This window comes from Nannospalax galili, unplaced genomic scaffold (genome assembly GCF_000622305.1).
Source record: "Nannospalax galili isolate Female #2095 unplaced genomic scaffold, S.galili_v1.0 scaffold686, whole genome shotgun sequence".
Classification (NCBI taxonomy): domain Eukaryota; kingdom Metazoa; phylum Chordata; class Mammalia; order Rodentia; family Spalacidae; genus Nannospalax; species Nannospalax galili.
The window spans coordinates 413,410-432,285 of NW_008355472.1; the positions used below are offsets into that span (position 1 = coordinate 413,410).

The 18,876-nt window shown below is 40.7% G+C and overlaps 1 protein-coding gene across 3 annotated transcripts in view; it reads left to right on the forward strand.

Moving 5' to 3' along the window:
- Positions 1 to 18,876, forward strand: part of C2cd3 (C2 domain containing 3 centriole elongation regulator) — a 137,572-nt gene that overhangs the window by 20,040 nt on the left and 98,656 nt on the right. For all 3 annotated transcript variants that reach the window (XM_008852708.3, XM_029555885.1, XM_029555886.1), the window contains exons 6-8: positions 2,340 to 2,469; positions 2,920 to 3,048; positions 10,343 to 10,490. In XM_008852708.3, coding sequence (XP_008850930.1) covers positions 2,340 to 2,469; positions 2,920 to 3,048; positions 10,343 to 10,490 — 407 coding nt within the window. The remainder of the gene's footprint in view (positions 1 to 2,339; positions 2,470 to 2,919; positions 3,049 to 10,342; positions 10,491 to 18,876) is intronic.

Here is an 18,876-nt window from a genome sequence, read left to right on the forward strand (position 1 = left end):
ATAGTCTGACAGTAATGGGAGAGATGCACTTAGATGTGAATTCAGTGCAGCTATAAATAAGGAAAGGGCTGAATGGCCTTCTGATAGTCTTCTTACATATTTGATTCAATTATCAAAGATACACTTTGATTTTTTTTTTTTTTAAGGTAGAGTCAGGCTAGCCTCGAAGTTACTATGTAACCACCAAGGATGATCTTGAACTATTGAACCACACCTGGCATGGATATAATCTTTAAAGGTCTCTTCCAAACATAAGATTCTGGAGGACTAAAATTAAATAGACTATTTCATTAGGACTAGAGTGGAGGTCACTGGAGCGATACAACAAATATATAAACCTATTGATGATCCTGGTTTTTATTGTACTGATATTATACCAGAAAAGAGGGCTGCAGAGCTGAATTGGTCAACCGACCAGTATTTATGAAACAATATTTACACATTGTGCTCAGAAGAGTTGGACGTTATAAAGAATTAAAGAAGTTGGCAGAACAATGAAAGGTTGTATACTTCCTTTGTTTAACAGAGTGTGTGTCCCCCACCCCCAGCACATAGGAAATTAATACAGTACACGTTGCTGGGCACTCACCTCAGGGCCCTTTCAGTGTGGGAAGGAATTCTTGAGTTGAGGTACAAGAAGTTGTCTTGGCAGCTCCTGCAGTGTCAGGTACCCATGTCTCTACAGCTCTAGATAAGATAATCTTACTCATGTCTTGGGCTTTAGAGATGCTTGTCCAAATGATGGCTTTTTCAGCAGCCGTACCAGTTAGAGGCCAATGTGTGAGCAACTTGAGTGCAGATTTATTGTCTTCCTTAGTGTTTATTTCCTTTTCACAACCTGCCTTAGAAAAGTATCTTGGTAACAGGTATCTTGGTATACATGACCAAGTAAGTTACTCTTGAAATGTTAGTGTCCCAAGAGAAATTTTTTGGCAAGAATGAAAAATAAGTTCAGTATCAAAAAGCATAATAACAAGAGATTTGGTACAAGAAGATATTAGCAATAGTAACTAATAATAAAGCAATTTTGACAATGTTCTGTAATAAAATTGTCGGTACCACTATTCACATGTTTTGGGGCCTTTATTAAATATTTAAATAAGGGTTGCTTAAACAAGCTGTTTGCCATGCCCAGCAGTAGATGTGTAGGTAGACTATGTAGTGGGGCTAAACGATAGATGAAGGGATCATCCATGTCCAGGACACAGCAGAAAGGATGGGAGTTCATCACACTACTCAGAGTGGACCACAGATTAAAATTTAGCAAGTGTTTATTCTGGAACTCCCCATTAATGTTTTGACTGGAATTACTGAAAATGAAACCAAAGACAAGGGGATGCTTCAGTACAGGCTCCACATACTACAGAGTACAGGCTCCACTGGCTACAAAGTACAGGCCCTGCAGGCTACAGAGTACAGGCTCTGCGTGCTACAGAGTATAGGCTCCACAGGCTACAGTGTACAGGCTCCTACAGTGTACAGGCTCCGTGTGCTACAACAGGCTCCTCCTGCTACAGTTCAGGCTCCGCGTGTTACAGTATAGGCTCCGTTTGCTACAATACCGGCTTTGTGGCAACCTGGGCAAGTTACTTATCCTCTCAGCCTTGGTTTTTTTCATTTGAATAATAAGTCATTGAACATATCTCAGAGGAGTTTTGAAAGGACTCAGTAAATTGATAATATGTACAATGGTAAGGGTGATGCCTGGCACATGGCAAATGTTTGTTGCTATTATGATTGCTATTGTTACCTAAAGCCTGGGATAACTTAACTAAAGTCTACAGCCTTGGATTTCATCTCAGTTTTTCCATCAACCTGCTGTGGGACTGTAGATTAGTCCTGGACTTTTTGTTTTTTTTCTTTTGCATGCGTTTATTATGAAAGTATACATTTAGAATAGATTATTATAGGTATCACCGTGGTTTCTAAAGGTTAAGCTGGTATAAATGTCAGTGTTTCCTTAGTAAGAATAATATTAAAACTCTTGTAAATAAAAGAATGGAATAAGGTATCTGGATATGAAAATGAATTACAAGCACTATTAACCTTATTATATTCAAACAGCAGTTGGAAGAATTGAATGCCTGGGGATATAACAACTCCCCAGTAAGACCCATCTCTGGAATAGAATTTGCTCATTGATGTGCTGTCATCTAAAACATCGTGGAAACAGCACTGAGCAAACATCCTCAAGGAATTCTTGGGCTAATAGGAAAGCAGATGAGTAAGCCACTGCAGGACCCTATAGAAAGTCACAAGTAGAAGAAAATATACTGAAGAGTGAAACTATTTCTGCTGTATTTCAGATTTTTTTCATTTTCTGTTTTTATTGCCTTCAGCTCTGTTAGAACAAGGCAATAAACTGCGTAATGCCATGGTGATTTCTGCAATGAACTCGAGCCCGGATACTAACATGTTGCTGAACAAAGTTTATGCTCCTATAAAGGAAGACTTTTTTAGATCATCACAGTAAGTTACAGGGTGTACCCAAACTCCAACAGCTCATTTCTTAAATTGTTAACTTGTGTTTTTGTTGTTATGAACCAGATAATCTTGGAAATGTTCAGCAGAGCATTCTAGTGTGGCGGAGAAGAAGCCTAGGGTAGGCGTGAAGACGCTCAGCATCCAGTTCTGGCACTGGTGTTTGCTAGATATATAAATGGAAAACCTTTGCTATCTAAACTGAAGTGCTGATGCATAAAGTGGGGACATTTTCTCCCTCCTTACTAAAATGAAATAGGAGTCTGATGTTGGGCAGAACTTTATAAAGTTTAGTTTCATATATATTTAAAGTTGTTAAGCCTAAAAATGTTAAATTTTCTGAGTCAGACCAGTCCCTTTTACTCCTTCTTAGCTCAGTTAGGATTTAAATTTTTCCCCTCTGTTAACCATTCATGACAGTATTTTTCCACACCTTAGAATCAGGTCCTCATCTAAGAATCAATTTAAAGACCACAGTGAAGATCACTTCCTCCCTTTGACTGAGAATACATTTTGTAAACTTGACACAAAAGCTGATATGAGAGCTATACAGCTACTATTAGGCAGGTAAGTGCTCTTACCTAGCTTTCTTCCTTTTTAAAACTTCTTTCAGTTCATTGACTACATTGTCAACAATACTTGCTCATACAAACTCTTTCCCCATTGAATAAAGGCCAGTGTATAGCCTTTTATTTTTGACTTGTAAAATGCCTCAACCCACTTTTCTGTTCTCATCCCCCAACTCTTCCAACCATCATTCTTAGTATGGTGTGATGAAGAAAGTATGAATTCTAACTAGACTCAAGTTGAAATTTGGTGTCTACTGCTCATTAGCATTGTGGCCTTAAGCAGATTTCTCAACTGTAGAGGCACCAACAGAATTGGAATTATACCTAACTTTGCAAAATTGTGAGGATGAGAAATGATGTATATAAAGAAGTTAATGCTTGAGACTGGAGAGGTGGCTCAGCAGTTAAGAGCACTGTCTGCTCTTTCACAGACCTTGGGTTCAGTTTCCAGCACCCACAGGGTGACTAACAACCATTCATAACTCCAGTTCCAGGGGATCAACACCCTTCACCCTTTTCTGGTCTCCATAGGCACATGCATGCAGGTAAAACACTCATACATATAAAATAAAAATAAATAAATTAAAATAGTAAAAACTTCCTCCTCCACCACCACCACTACAGGGTGACTAACAACCATTCATAACTCCAGTTCCAGGGGATCCGACGCCCTCGTCTGGACTCTGCGGGCATTGCTAAAACTAATACATGCTAAGTTATTCAGATATGAGAAAACCTGTTCTTAAGAATCTCCACATTATTGCTTTATTGCTTTGTTTTTTCTTTTTTGTTTTTGTATTTTTTGAGGCTGGGTCTCATACAACCCAGGCAGCTTCAAACTCCTACCTAGCTGAGGATGGCCTTGAATTCTTGATCCTCTTATCTCTACCTCCCAAGTGCTTAGATTAAGGGCATATGCTAGGATGCCACACTTTTCCACTTACTTTAATTTGACTAAACATTAGGCTTCTTGCAGGAAAGTGGCAAGACTGTGTAATCATTTGGTATGCTAATGAAGGACTTCGAATATCTGTTAAAGAGCTTGAACTTCATACTAAAAATTGGATAGGTACCAAAATATTTTGAACAGAGAGTAGAAAAATCAGTCTGGCAACACTATGAAAAATCAACTGAATAAGACATGGGAAAGCTTGTGTATTTGTTTCTCACCTAGTGGAGGTGTAGAAATAAGAAATTGAACTTAAAATGGCAGGATTTTGTGATATTAGTTGTAGAAAAAAAGGCAGAGTAAAAAATGACCCCTCGTATTTTTGCTCTAGGGACCAAAATCTAAATCCTCTCAAATGGAAGGCAAGGATGATAAGTTTGAAGATCATAAGCTCATATTTAAGCCTGTTAATCTGCTCCTGAGTTGCCTATGGAGCATTTAATGTAGTCGTTCAGTAAACACTTGGGCTTCAGAGCTGAGGCTCAGTAGAGAGAGGATAAAAATTAGGTATTTGTTAGCTATGCTGCAGGATCTGAAACTTTTAGACAGAATCACCCAGGGCATGAACAGCAGAATGAGAAGAGTAGACATACTTTTATAACCACTTATTTTTTTTTAAAGTTTTAATTACAAATTATTCCCCTGTTGATTTTTTTATGTATATTTTTAAGTTATTATTTTTATTTTATATGAGTGTATTGCCTGCATGTATGTGAATGCACCCATGTCGTGCAATGCCACGGAGGTCAGAAGAGGGCTTCAGATTCCCCTGGAACTGGAGTTAAGGACGGTATAACCACCTATTTTTAAACCTCAATATGATGGCAGTAAAGAAACAGGAAAGGCATAAAAATCTTAAAAACTAAAAAGGAGATGAGGCCAATGAAATGTCAGGAAAAGTTAGAAAGCAAAAGGACAAGAGCACCTGACCTAGCCACCAGAGAGCTGTGCCTAAAGTCAGACTGACTATATTTGCATTCTACCACCCACCAGTGATAAAGCCTTATATAAGATATGACTGTCTCCTCTTTTCTTTCCTCAGCAACTTCAGTGATAGGTTGTACAAATTCAATGAGTCAGTTCCTATAAACTTCTAAGAGTATTGCTTGGCATAGAGTAACTAATCTCTTGGTAAATGCTGGGTATCATTAGTGTAATACTGCTACCTCTAGAGCTAAGAGACTGGCATTCTCCTGCCCATTGAAAGATTAGAAACCTAAGGTTTGCTTAACAAAATTATCCAGCTCTGTCCAATTATGTTGTGATACAGCCACCAGTTGTCAAGTTCCTTCTGACTCTCAGCCTGCATATTGAGTTTCTAGTCAGCATTTTAGGTCCTGGCTTTGAACACATGAAGAATGCCTTCAGTGTATACGCAGAAAACAAGATTTGGTAAAACATTTAGAAGAGAAAGATTAGGAAAAGTCCAAGAAAATTTACCCAAAAAAAATGGAATTGGAAAAATAAGAAAGTAAAGTTAAAATTAGGGGTATTTTCAGTAGATTCAACATGCAGCTAACTGGAATTCCAGGAAATAAGGGGCTGGAAACATGGCTCAACAGGGAAAGGTGCTTGCTTCCAAGCCTGACAACCTGTGTTTAATCCCCTATACCTCCACAGGTTGCCTTCTGACCTCCACATGTGTTCTCTAGTATGGGTAAACCCATGCGTACATGCACACAGGTACACACACATAAAAATAAATGTAATTTTAAAAGAAATTCCCCTCTACTGGAGTATATCAGCTTCCATATTGGAATGTGAAACAAGGCCTCCCTCCCAATCTCTGTTTATCAAGAAAGGTGGAAATTCCTCTCCAGACTGGGCCTCAAGAACTTAAGGTTCCTTTTCTCTCTTTCTACCTAGTGTGGGGTAGGGCATTGTCTAAAGAAAAAAGGACAGGTTCAAAATTACTAGAATTAAAAGTAAATAGGACGCTGGGTCGTATGCCTTTAATCCCAGCTCTAGGTAGGCAGAAGCAAGTGGATCTCTGCAAGATCCAGGCCACCCTGGTTCACATGTGACTTCCAGGTGATCTGTAACTAGGGAGACCTGTCAAAAAACAATCACCAGAAAAACAAAAACAAAAAAAGTAAGACCTGGCTTGGTGGTAAATGTCTTTAATCCTAGTACTTGGGTGGCAGAGGCAGGCAGATCTCTGTGACTTCCAGGCCAACTTGGTCTACATAGTGAGTTCCAGGACAGCTGAGGCCACAGGAAGACCCTGTGTCAAAAAAAAAAGTAAATAGGAAACAATGGTGTCGATCTTATAGAAATAAAACAGGTCATAAAGAAATACTGTAAATAAATGTATGTGACAGTAAAAAAGATAACTCAGACGAAATGGACAGATTCCTAGAAGGTAATATGCCAACACCAACTCGAGAGGAATTAGTCCAAAGTCTGAAGAGGCCTATAACAAGTAAGGAGATTGAGTTAGTGAAAAAAAATAAAATAAAATAAAATAACCTACCTACAAAGAAAGCCAAGGCCCAGACAGAAAGGCTTCTGAATTCAACCAAACAGTTAAAGAAGACTTTCACAAACTTGTAAAAATTAGGGTAGTGGGAAACTTTCCAACTCATTTTCCGAAGCCAGCGTTGCTCACATAGCCAATCCAGACAAGCATCACACGAAAACTACAGATCAATTTGCATGTGTAGACAAAAGTCTTCCACAGAGACTCATAAACCAAGCCTGGCAGCATGTGAAGTTTATTTGACACCATGACAAAGGGTGATTTATTTGGACTATACATCAGTATCTGAAAATCAGTTATGTAGTACAGTGTATCAACACAATAAAAAGCAAAAACCAGGACTGAGGCGATGGCTCAGTGAGTAAAAAGCACTTATGACACAAGGGTGAGGACCTGAATTTGGACCACAGAACCCACATACTGTTGGAGCAGTAGTCTGTAATCCAAGCTCTTCTACAAAAAGATGGGACATAGAGTCAGGAGAAGCCCCGGAAGGCTGAGGACAGCTAGCGTGAGGTGTGCAGTGGTCAACAAGAAGAATCCTATGTCAAACAAAGTGTTACGGAAGGACTGACACCTGAGGTTGTCCTCTGACCTTCACCCATGGGCCATGGCACACACGCAACCACACCCACAAACACATGCACACATACACAAATATTTAAGAAACAAAAAAACTGAGGCTGCAGATATGGCTCAATGATTAAGAGCACTTGCTTCTCTTCTAGAGGACCCAAATTTGGTTCCTAAGTACCCATGTCAGGAGACTCACAACTACTTATAACTCCAGATTCAGGGAATTCTAACACCCTCTTCTAGCCTCTACAACACACATACCCATACATAAAAATAAATCTTAAAACAACAACAAACAGGGTGAGGTGATACATGTATATAATCCTAGTATTCAGGAAGTAGAGGCAGGAACATGAAAAGTTCAAGGTCATCCATGGCTACATAGCAAGTTTGAGGCTGTCCTGAATACATGAGACTTTGTCACCTGACAGCATGAGGACCTGAGTGATTCCCAGAACTTGCATTTGTAATTTCATCCTGAGGAGGGAGACTGACTGGTTCCTGGGGCTCACAAGCCAGCCATATTGGCCTATGTAGCAGACAATCTTCACTTCAATTACACCTGCACCCCAGACCACTGGGGATCATCTAGGCATGACCCTGTATCTTAAACACATACACACATACACAGGAATACATGATCATCTTAAAAACTGGGAAAAAACACTTAACAACATAGATTAGAAAATTCTCATTTAGATAAATGGCATCTACAGAAACCCTACCACTAACATTATGTTTACTGTCAAAAGACTGGATATTTTCTTCTAAAGATTACAAAAGTAAACATGAAGCCAGGTGTGGTGGTGCATGCCTTTAAACCCAGCACTTGGGAGGCAGAGGCAGGCGGATCTTTGTGAGTTGGAGGCCAGCCTGTTCTACATAGTGAGTTCCAGGTCAGCTGGTGCTACAGAGGGACGCTGTCTCAAAAAAGACCAAAAAAAAAAAAAAAAAAAAAAAAACAAACCAAAAAACCAAAAGTAAATGTGAATGTTTGCTCCCAACAGTTTATTATTTATTTTATGTGTATGAGTGTTTTGCCTGAATGTGAGTGTACCATGTGCATATAATGTCTGCAAACATCAGAAGAAAGCATTGGATCCTCTTGATTTGGAGTTAAGGGTGATTATTAGCCACCATGTGGGTACTGGGAGCTGAACCTGGGTCCTCTGCAAGAGCAGCCAGTGTTCTTAATCCTGAGCATCTCCCCAGCCCTGTTTTCTCTCTCCAGCCCTGCTCTCTCACCCCAGCCTTGCTCTCCCCAGCTCTGTTCTTTCTCCCCAGCCCTGCTTTCAGTAATTCTTCTCAACATTGTGCTATAGGTTCACATATGCAGAAAAGGGATCTATATTGGAAAGGAGAAAAATATTTCTGTCATTAGATGAAAAAGTCTAGTATATAGAAAGCATAAAGATACTGCTGAAAATTATTAGAACTGATAAATAAGTTCATCAGGGTTGTAGGATTCAAAATCAGTCTGCAGAAATTTGTTGTATTTTATATTCTTGAAATTAACACAGTGAAGATAAATTCAGAACATAATTTCATTTACACAACAGCATAAAAAAAGTAAGTTACTTAGGAATAGATTTTTGCAAATGCTTCAAAACTTGCCGGGCATGGTGGCACACGACTTTAATCCCAGCACTTGGGAGGCAGAGGCAGGTGAATCTCTGAGTTTGAGGCCAGCCTGGTCTACATAGTGAGTTCCAGGCCAACTGGGTCTACAGGGAGACCCTGTCTCAAAAAGACTGAAAAAAAAAAAAAAGCTTCAAAACATAAACTCTGAACATGTTGAAAGGAATTAGTCTAAATAAATAGAAAAATAACCCATGTTTATGATTGATGAATCAAATCCAGTCCCTGTCAGAATCCATCAGAATCCCAGCTGACTTCTTTATGAAAACTGACAAGCTGTTTCTATAATTCCTATGAACTACAAAGGACCCAAAATAGCCAAAACAGCCATGACAATAATAATAATAATAATAATAATAATAATAATAATAATAATAATAACACTTGATTCTAAAAGCAACATAATCAAATTAGCATGGTATTCACATACTGGCATAAGGATAGACATAGATCGATGGATTAAGGCTTGAGAGTTTAGAAATAAGTCCATGTATCTTTGGTCAGCTGATGCTGTCAAGACTATTCACTGGGGAAGAACTGTCTTTTCAACAAGTAGTGCTTGGGTGACTGAATAAGATGAAATTGGACCCTTATATCAAATGCAAAAATTTAACTCAAATGGATAAGATGACTAAATGGAAGAGCTAGTGCTATAAAACTCATGAAAGAAAACACAGAGGTTCATTAATATGTTCATTAAGTGCTAGTTAACATAAGATAAAAAATATATATACTTAGTGGTTTAGGAACTTGAACCTTGAGAATCAATATCAACTTTTTAAGGACCCCAAAGAAAAAGTAGAAAGTAAAAAGTACTCTCTAAAGCATTTTGAGAATAGACTGAATTTTTTTTTCTAAAAGAGACAAATTATTCCTTAAAAATTCTGAATTTTAGTTATTCACATGCTTACCTCCTTATGAGTTTATAAACTCATTGTAAGTAGAGTGTTTTTTCATGTTCCACATAAAATTAATCATATCATAATTCCCAAATACATGTGTGTTTGCTTAACAGAAGATATATTATGAATTAGCCTTTTTATCTGCAAAAACAATGTATAACTTTGAATTCACTAAATTGTAGTTGGGAATTTTTCTCCCTTCTAGAGCACAGACACCACAGGAATACAGCTAGACTGAGGTTAGCCATCTCTCTTTTATCCAGGACCTAGCACATAATAGATGGCCAATAAATGTTTGTTGAATAACTGAGTGAGATAACAATTAGTGTCAGTAGTGAATTTTGAGTTCTAGTTGTCCTCATCCCAAGGGAGGGAAATAACAGTTGGAAATGTTTTCCAGTAGTCTTCTGTTTAGTGTGAGTCCTTAACATATCTTCTTCCATGTTAGATTTTTTTGATATATGCGTGTTTTGCCTGCATGTACATATGTGCACCCTGTGTGCCTACTATACTCAGAGACCAGAAGAGGGCACCAGATTCCCTGGAATGGAAGTTGCAGACTTTTGTGAGCCATCATGTAGGTGCTGGGAACCAAATCTAAGTCCTCTGCAAGAGCAACAAGTACTGTTAACCACTCAGCTGTCTCTCCAGCCCCTTTGTACATGTTTAGAACTTTAGAAAGTTTTGCAAAGAATAGTTCAGCCAAACCTTTTAAAGTCCTTTTGCTTTGTTGTTCTTATCTCCTCAGTGCTGAATTGTCCCAAGGTCGTTTCTGGGATGGCTTAGGCTCTCCTCCAGACTCCCCAGCTCCTGGGAGTGATGTGTACTGCAGCAGTGACCTGAATGACCCTCAGTATGACCAGAGTCTCCTGGAGAACTTATTCTACACAGAACCTGTAAGTCACTGCATCTGAAGCTCTGCTAAGTGCAGAACACAGTGTTTTGTAGCTCTAACAATAATACCACTTACCAGAATGCTACCGGTTTTACATACCTTATTTAATCATACCAATAACCTGGGGAAGAAAGTCTTAGCATCATTTTACAGATCATAGCCTAGTGAGACTATTTTGTCCCAAGGACACATAACAAGTATTAGAGCCAGAATTCAAATTCATACTTACCTGAGTCAAAAGCCTGTGTTCTTAATATATTATATGGCTTCCTTAGAGTTCTTCTGAGAAACAGCTAACATGGGTATGCCTCAGAACCCCTCAATACCTATTCAGAATATTCTAGAAGCAGTTCTACTTACAGGTGACAAATACCTATATTGGCTCTTAAGACAGGACATTCTTTTTAACAGTTCTCCTATATTTCAGGATTATTTCTTATGTCAAGCTATATGTTCTATCATTATTTTAGCATCTTCTAGAAGCTATACATAATAAGCCTAACCCCATTCACAAATAATCATGGAAATATTATTGATCTATTTTTTGTTACTATAACAAAATACTTGATGCAGGCTAACTTTATAAAGAAGACAGATTTATTTAGCTCCTAGTTTTGGAGGCTGAAAGTCCAAACAACCTGATACATGCTCTGGTGAGGGCCCCATTGGCTGCATCATCTTGTGGCATATGTCAGTGGCACAAGCACATGTAAGAGGGAGAGATCACATCACTAAAAAAAGCCAGAGAGACTAGGATCCTCTAATGCCTTCTGAGGGCTTTTCCTAGTTGAATTAAAGACCTTCTCCCATGAGGCCTCACCCCTTGAAGGTCCCATGGAAGACTGAGCTTTCAGTTTGCAACACTTTTAGGGAAATGTTCTAACCATATCCATAGCATTCCTGATCTTTTTTTTTCCAAAAGTACCTGAAATACAAGGTAGTTTATATCAGCTTAGTAGTGAGTGAAGACTCCTAGAATTCAGAAGAAACTGAAATGTTTTTATATAAGATGGGGAAAAAAGAACCTCATCAGACATAATGAGTTTTAACTAAAGATGGGGTTTTGAGAAACAGAGAGATGAGTATAGACAGAATGGTCTGTGTAATTAAAAGCATGTTGGGGATATACTTTTTTTCTCCATGTGGTGCCAGGGATTGAACCCAGGGCTTTTTGTATGCTAGGCAAGATCTTTACCATTTAACTACATCCCCAGTACAAAAAAGTATGTTTATACACTACAAAGAGTCTAATGTAACTGAATAAGAATTTGGGGGAAGGGAACAGGGAATGTAGCTTAGGGGTGGAGCACTGATCTAAACATGAGCAAGGACTTGAATTTGAGCCCCAGCACTGGAGGGGGAAACAAATGTGTAGAAAAGGACTTGATAGGCAGAAGCAGCCTATCAAAACGGGCTTCAACCAGCTGGGGAGCAGAATAAGAGGGAGGGTAAGCAGACACAGACAGGAAACCACCAAGTTATTGGGGGTATGAGACACACGTATGGAGCATTAGAATTTGGAAGAATTAGATTGGAAAAATGTCAGGAGTTGGGATTTCCTGACTTCCTACCTAATAGTCACCACTACTAACTGGTATGTATGGAACACAGAAGAAACTTTTGATTTACTACACATTTATTACTATTACCATTTTCTATGTGCCAGAGCCTTTACATGTTATCTGCCATTTTTAAGAACTGTGTCAGATGTTTTTAATTCATTACTTAATTCTTTTACTAGATCCATGAGATAACATTTTCCCTCCTTTACATATCATCAAACAAAAACAGAGAAGTTAAATATAGGGTACCTATAATCCCCAACTCAGCTATAATCCTAATACTTGGGAGTCTAGGGCATGAGGTTCAAGGGTTGTAGGCCAGCCTGGGTTATATAGCAAGTTCAAGGCTGCAAAGTCAGACTCTGCCTCAAAAATAAAATACATCGTAAGAACTAGAATTCTTATCCTAGTCTTTCTGGCATAACGTGTGTTTTTTTCTGCTCTACCTTGCAGTCTCATAAGCCATACGAATGGCTTTAGAACTTGACCCTGACTAACCTCCCTAACCTCAACTCCCACTTTTACCTTAACTCACCAGTTTCTCCATGCTAGAGTCTCATCCCACTCCTCAAACATTCCACCTCTTCTTGCCTCTCCCTATTTTGTTGTTCCTTCTAAGTGAGTGTTGTTAATTATATCTATCTGGTAAGCTTCATTCTTCAAAAATCATCTCTGAAGAAACCAGCCTGGCTCTCCCAAGCAGAATTTGCCTGAATGTTCATAATATCTTAGATATAACATTTGTTGTACATCTGATAGTAGTTTCTCATAAGAATATGTCTTACCATCTCATCCAAGTGCAGCAAGGTTAGTGAATAAATGCTTTTTTTTAATGCATGTAAAGAATCCCCAAGGCTATTTGTTTGAGCAAAATAACCTTAGAAAATGGTTGTTGATGGAAAAGTGAATCAGTTGATTATGAGGCATTCAGAAGACCAAGGACTTAACACAATCCATGTTCTCCTCCAAAAACTATGGTGATGTTCCTAATATTGAATAGTATTCACAAATTTAACATTCAGCATTGTTTGTTACCCTATGGTCTTGGTTCCTGAAATTGCTAGCTTTTAAACAACCTAGTTAATATTTTCCCAAATTTCTAGCAGTCTTTTAATCTATCTAGATTTTGATTGTCATATTTATAACCATTTTTCAAATTGCTATTAAAGAAAAACCTAAGAGCAAAAAGCTTTCATCTTGAAAAAGTTGTTTATTTCCTAAGACATTCTTACCAAGTTTATTTTAATTAATTTAAATTAATTTAAATCCTTAACATAGATCAGCAAATTATATACCCTACAGTGCTGAAAATGGATGCTGAAGATGACAGGCTGGAGAGGCTTCTTGGTTTTCTGAACTGCTGCTAGCATACTTTGTACCCTTTTTAATTTGAAACCAAGTAACCATAATGCTCCCTCCTCTGTTTATTTTGCATTGTAATAAAAGGAACCATCAATTAATTAGGTGCCTCTTCTCAAAATAAAAATGAAATTATACTCGGTGTGGTGGTGCACACCTTTAATTCCAGCTCTCAGGAATCAATGGTAGGGGAATCGCTGTAAGCTCAAGGCCAGCCTGGTCTACAATAGAGAATTCTTAACCAGCTGGAGCTACAGGAATACCCGATCTCAGTAAAAGAAAAAAAAAAAAATTTAAGTATAGGGGACTTAGAACTTATTTGTTTCATTTGTGAAACACAATAATTGGCTTTTCTAATCAAGATTTTAAACAGAATCAATAATTTGCAGCATAGACAGTGAAAAAAAAGCAATCTTGGCTCCCAGTTAGGTAGCATTGTACTAATCATTTGCCTGCAAACTTGGTAGAAAGACTGACTTTAAAACCCATGGAAATCGGGGGCTGGAGAAATGGCTCAGCAGCTAAGAACACTGGTTGTTCTTGCAGAAGATCCGGGTTCGAATCCCAGAACCCACATGGCAGCTAACAACTGTCCATAACTACAGTCCCAAGGGATCCGACAGCCTCTTCTGACCTTCGTCGGCATTGCATGACACAAGTGCACTTACCTACATGCAGGCAATACATGCATACACGTATATAAAATAAAAATAATAAATAAAATCAAAATAAAGAAAAAAAACATGGAAATCAAGATATGGATTTGCTTTACAGCTAGGGTTCGTAAACAAACTGCCTGGCTTGTCCCACTTGTAAAAATTAAGATAAGGGCACCTTGTAAGAATGTGGTAAGTATTTGGAACTCAGCATGCAGTGCTCAGCCAGACACAGAGTAGGCAGGAAGCAGTAGCCTTGATGAGAATTTTAAGTCTTCTTTTATTTACTTACTTTAAACTGATGTTATTATACTTATTTTTGTTAACTTAGCTTGTCTTTTTATAACCTGGAAAAAATATGGAATTCTGTCCTGTTGCCGGTTCTCTCATGGGTCCAACCCACAAGGGACTGCAGGGAACAAGGGTTCTGACCAAGGTGGGGGTGAGCGGCGTGGAGTCAACACACAGACACCGGGAGTCGGGTGGAAGCAGACTGTAGGCGAGGTGCTGCAGACTCGTTTATTGCTGGGAAGGGCAGGCCTTATATATCGCTCCCCCTGCCCCCAGTGTCCCATAGATCACCTCATCCAGGGCACTCGCGTCATCAGTCTCTAGGTCCGGGGGCAGATTATAGGTTGGCTTTTTTGCAGAAGCATGGGCTGTGCTCTCAAGGTGGAAGCTGTGCTCTCTAGTGTGGCCTGTGCTTAGGTCTGGCACTTCACCTCCTACATATCCATTCCTCTTTATTATAGAAAGGTCAGTGGGAGCTAAGGTTCTTTGCCTCAATATAGTTGACCCCACCTCAGAGGGCACCCAGCTTGATGGACTGTGCCTGTCTTAGGTCATACTGACCATCAGGATCTTACCTGTCATTGACTACCAGCCCTCGAAGGGTGTGGCCTCTGGCATGACCATGTGAGGGAGGAGGAGGGCAAGAAATTATACAACCGTTTCTCAGATATCAGCAAGCCAGACCTGCCAGACCTGGGGGCGGGGGGTCGAAGTCTGGATCCTCAAGCATCTTGAGAACCTGATACACCAAGTAATTTACTTGGTTTTGTATGCAGAAGCATAGAACAAAGCATTTTATGAACAAAAAAAGAACTAAGACTATGATACCCAAGAATAAATAAGTAATGATCCATGAAGGGTCAAACAAAGCTTTTAAGTTCGACCAAATTTTGTCGAGGAACCCAGAGTTTATATCTAATATCTGAGCCTATGTATAATTTAGGGAGATGATCTGGTCAGTGAGCAAGGTGGAGTAGTTGAGAAACTTTTGGCTCCAGTGGCCATGGATGTACTGTGAGAGTTCCATCCTGGCCCTAGTGAGGTTATCTACTTTGTAAGGTGTGAGACAGAGGGCTTTGAACTGTGGGTCACAGGCCATTAGCGTCATTTGTTTGACAATAGCCACCTCCTCCCCGACGAGGTTTACCTGTTGTTGGATAACAGAAATGGCCTGGAAGAGGTGTTGATTAATAAGAGATTGAGTGTGTAAGGCTGCAGAGGTTTGGGATATGACCTCATTGAGTGTTTCCACAGTAGTGGAAGATTGAGTGATAGCAACAGCAGCAGTGGCAGCAGCCCCTAAGGAAAGGATAATGGCCGCGACAGTCGCTGCGGTAATACCAAAATCTCTCTTGATCCGTGGGAAGGGTTGGAGAGCCTTCTGTTCCATGAGAGTGATAACATGGAAGTGAGAAGCATTGGGAATGGGAACCCAGATTGCTGCAGGTTCGCACACAAAGAGAACAAGAGAGGCGTGGAAAATCCAGCATGCTGAGAGAGTGCAGTTAACGATGGAGAAGTTAAGGGTATCCCCCAGGTCGTCCGAGAAATTAGCAAGGAGCAGAGCAAATGGTCTCAAACACAAACAGGCGAGGAGATCTAATGGGAGCTGTTAACAGAGACTTCATTAGGTGTCCAAGTTGGGTCTTCGACACCCGAGGAATCCGTCTCTGAGTTATTGCCCGTATATGTACCATTAAAGATGGCTCTACCTAATACAAAGGAGAGGATGCAAATCCAGGCAAGCCACCGGCCCACAAAGCTCCCAGGCCCCCCTGACAGTGTCTTTATGCCTGTGGTCAGGGTAGACATAGGAGTAAGGTTTTGTAGAGACAAGGTGTCTCCAGGCTGCCAGGGAGGATGCCTGAGGGTGTCCATCATAATCCATAAAGAGAGGCATACCTCCAGGAGTGAGCAGGAGGAGTGTTCCCTTGGAATAGGAAAGCGCAGTGTGGTGGCAAGTTTATGGGTGGGAGGGCACTGGGTCCATGGAGGATGCCTGACCCTTGGGCAGGGAGGGGTGGTGTTCCCAGGGGACACAAAGGACATTGTAGTCTCAGAAGTGTCTTTTACTAAGGGAGACCAGATTTCAAGGCCCCATAAGGAGCCCAGGCTCCAGTTTCCACGAAAGTCGCCTTTTGTGATGTTAAAGAGGGAGTGACAGTGAGAGGCATTAGGGGAGGAGGGGTTAAGGGCGGAGCTGAAGCAGAGCAATTCTGCAAGCAACCGTGTGCCGTTTATGGGAACAGACGCGTGAATCATTTCCATGGTGGGGAGACTGAGGGATTCATTAGTAGCAAAGAGAACCAGGAAAGCGGGTGACTGTTCATCTACAGGGAGGATCAGAGGTGGTAAGGGGACCAGTGCCCAGAGATCTGAAGCCTGGGGAGAAGCACAGCCAAAGGACAAAAGGGTGCCAAGGATGACGAAGCCAGAAAAGGATGTTATAGCTTATCAAACTTGCAGTCGGGCCCGGTCTCCAGATGGGTTTCCGTAGCTGGTCAGATGTCTCTCAATGGAATCCAGATAGGGGCCTTAGCATCCTGTGGAAAAATACAAGCGTATCCTCGTCCTCATGTCAGGATGAGGGCCGGTTTCTGCCATAGGGATGAAATAGCATCCCTCCATCTAACTAGTGGCAGAGACATAGCCCAAGGCAAGGAGGACCAATGTTTATATGCTGGACTGAGACGCTGGTCATCAAACATGAGGAAGTTAAGGTGGGACAAAGTGTCAGTACGAGCCAGGTGAGGGTCACGTTTGGCCTCAGCTGAGGGGCTTTTAGCCAGGAGGGACTTAAGTGTCCTCTTAGTCCTTTCGACAATGGCTTGTCCATGCAGGTTATAGGGAATACCAAAGGTATGTTTGATTCCTGAGGAGGAAACAAATTTATTGAATTCTTGAGAGGAATAAGCAGGCCCATTATCAGTCTTAAGCGCCCAGGGTATGCCCATGATTAACATAGCTTTATGGCTTTAATGGCATGTATAGTCTTTTCCCCTGAGAGAGCTAAAGCGTAAATAAGGGAGGAGCATGTGTCAACTATAACATGAATGAATCTCAATTTCCCAAAAGGGAGGTAGTGAGTCACGTCTATCTGCCAAATGACATTGGGTATCAAACCACGGGGGTTCACTCCTCCCCTGTTAAGGGGCCCAAGAGGCATGAGTGGGGCACAGGTAGCACATGAGCAGATGAGGTGCTTGCATTGGGACACGGGGATTTCTGGGAGGAGTTTATGAATACTCTGAGGGGACAGGAGGAATTGTTGATGCAAAGCTCTTGCTTGTTCTAACAGGTCAGACTGGACTTTCATGATCATGGCATCTGTGGCAGCATTTCCCTGAACTAGGATTCCGGGAAGGGCAGAATGTGAATGGTTATGTGAGATGTACCATGGGTGACTTCTATTTTCTAGGCATTCCTGTAGCTTGACACTCTGCTAAAGCTTTAAGTATAAGAAGAAGTTCTCCTGACTGGACAGAGCCAGGATTAGGGATGATGTGGGTGATGTCCTTTTTTCCAGGACGATGTATCAGGACCCCAAAGTTGTTCTTATTGGCATCTGAAAATGCAGTGGTTGCTTGGGGAATTGGAGAAGAGGAAGGGGTGCTGTATGGCTTAACCTCAAACAGCAATGTGAGAATGGCCTGAATTCTTTTGTCTTGGGACAGGTGATTGTCAATGGTGTCTGGGAAGCCTGACATCATAGTCTGAAAACTTATGGAATCAGCCCAGAGGGCCTGTAGGTTATGGAGGGGAAAGGGGAGTACAATAGCGTCGGGTTCTCTATTGAAGGTTTTCCGAGCGTGAGTGTGCAGTTTGACTGTCAAGTTAAAGGCCAGATCAAACTTGGAAGAACGCTGCTAGAGCTCCGAGTATGAGAGATGGACCCAGATAAGTGGCCCAGTCTGCCAAAGGGCACCAAGGAAACCAGAAGAAGTCAATAGCACTAAAGCCTGCAGGGATTGTAAGGGCTCATACCTGTAGAGGGTTGTTGATGAGAGTAACTCAATGATCTTTTGCAATAAGGCAGTGGCCGGGGGAGTTAAGTTAATCTTTGCTGAAGGGCAGGTGGGGCCCTCCAAAAGACAAAACAGTGCCCTCAGTTCCTCTGAGGGAATGGGCAAGAACAGTTTAAGCCAATTTATGGTGCCACAGAGTTGTTGAAAATTGGCTAGTGTATAGACCAGCTTTGAATTAAAGGCAGGGGCCATAGGGCATATGCCGACTGAAATGGTATGCCCCAAGAAGGCATAGGAGGCACCTCCTGTAGCTTATCTAAGGTAATAGACAAGCCAAGGGATGTAGGCAGGAGAGCAAGTCTCTGGTTACCTTTCAGAGAAATTGTGGGTTAGGGTGGGATAACAATGTCATCCATATAGTGAATAAATTGTACACTATGAGGGATGGCTGAAGTGGCTCGTGAGATAAAAAGCTGACAGATAGTAGGACTATTCTTCATTCCCTGGGGAAGGACTTTCCGTTGATATCTGAGGGCCAGCTTGTGGAAGTTCAG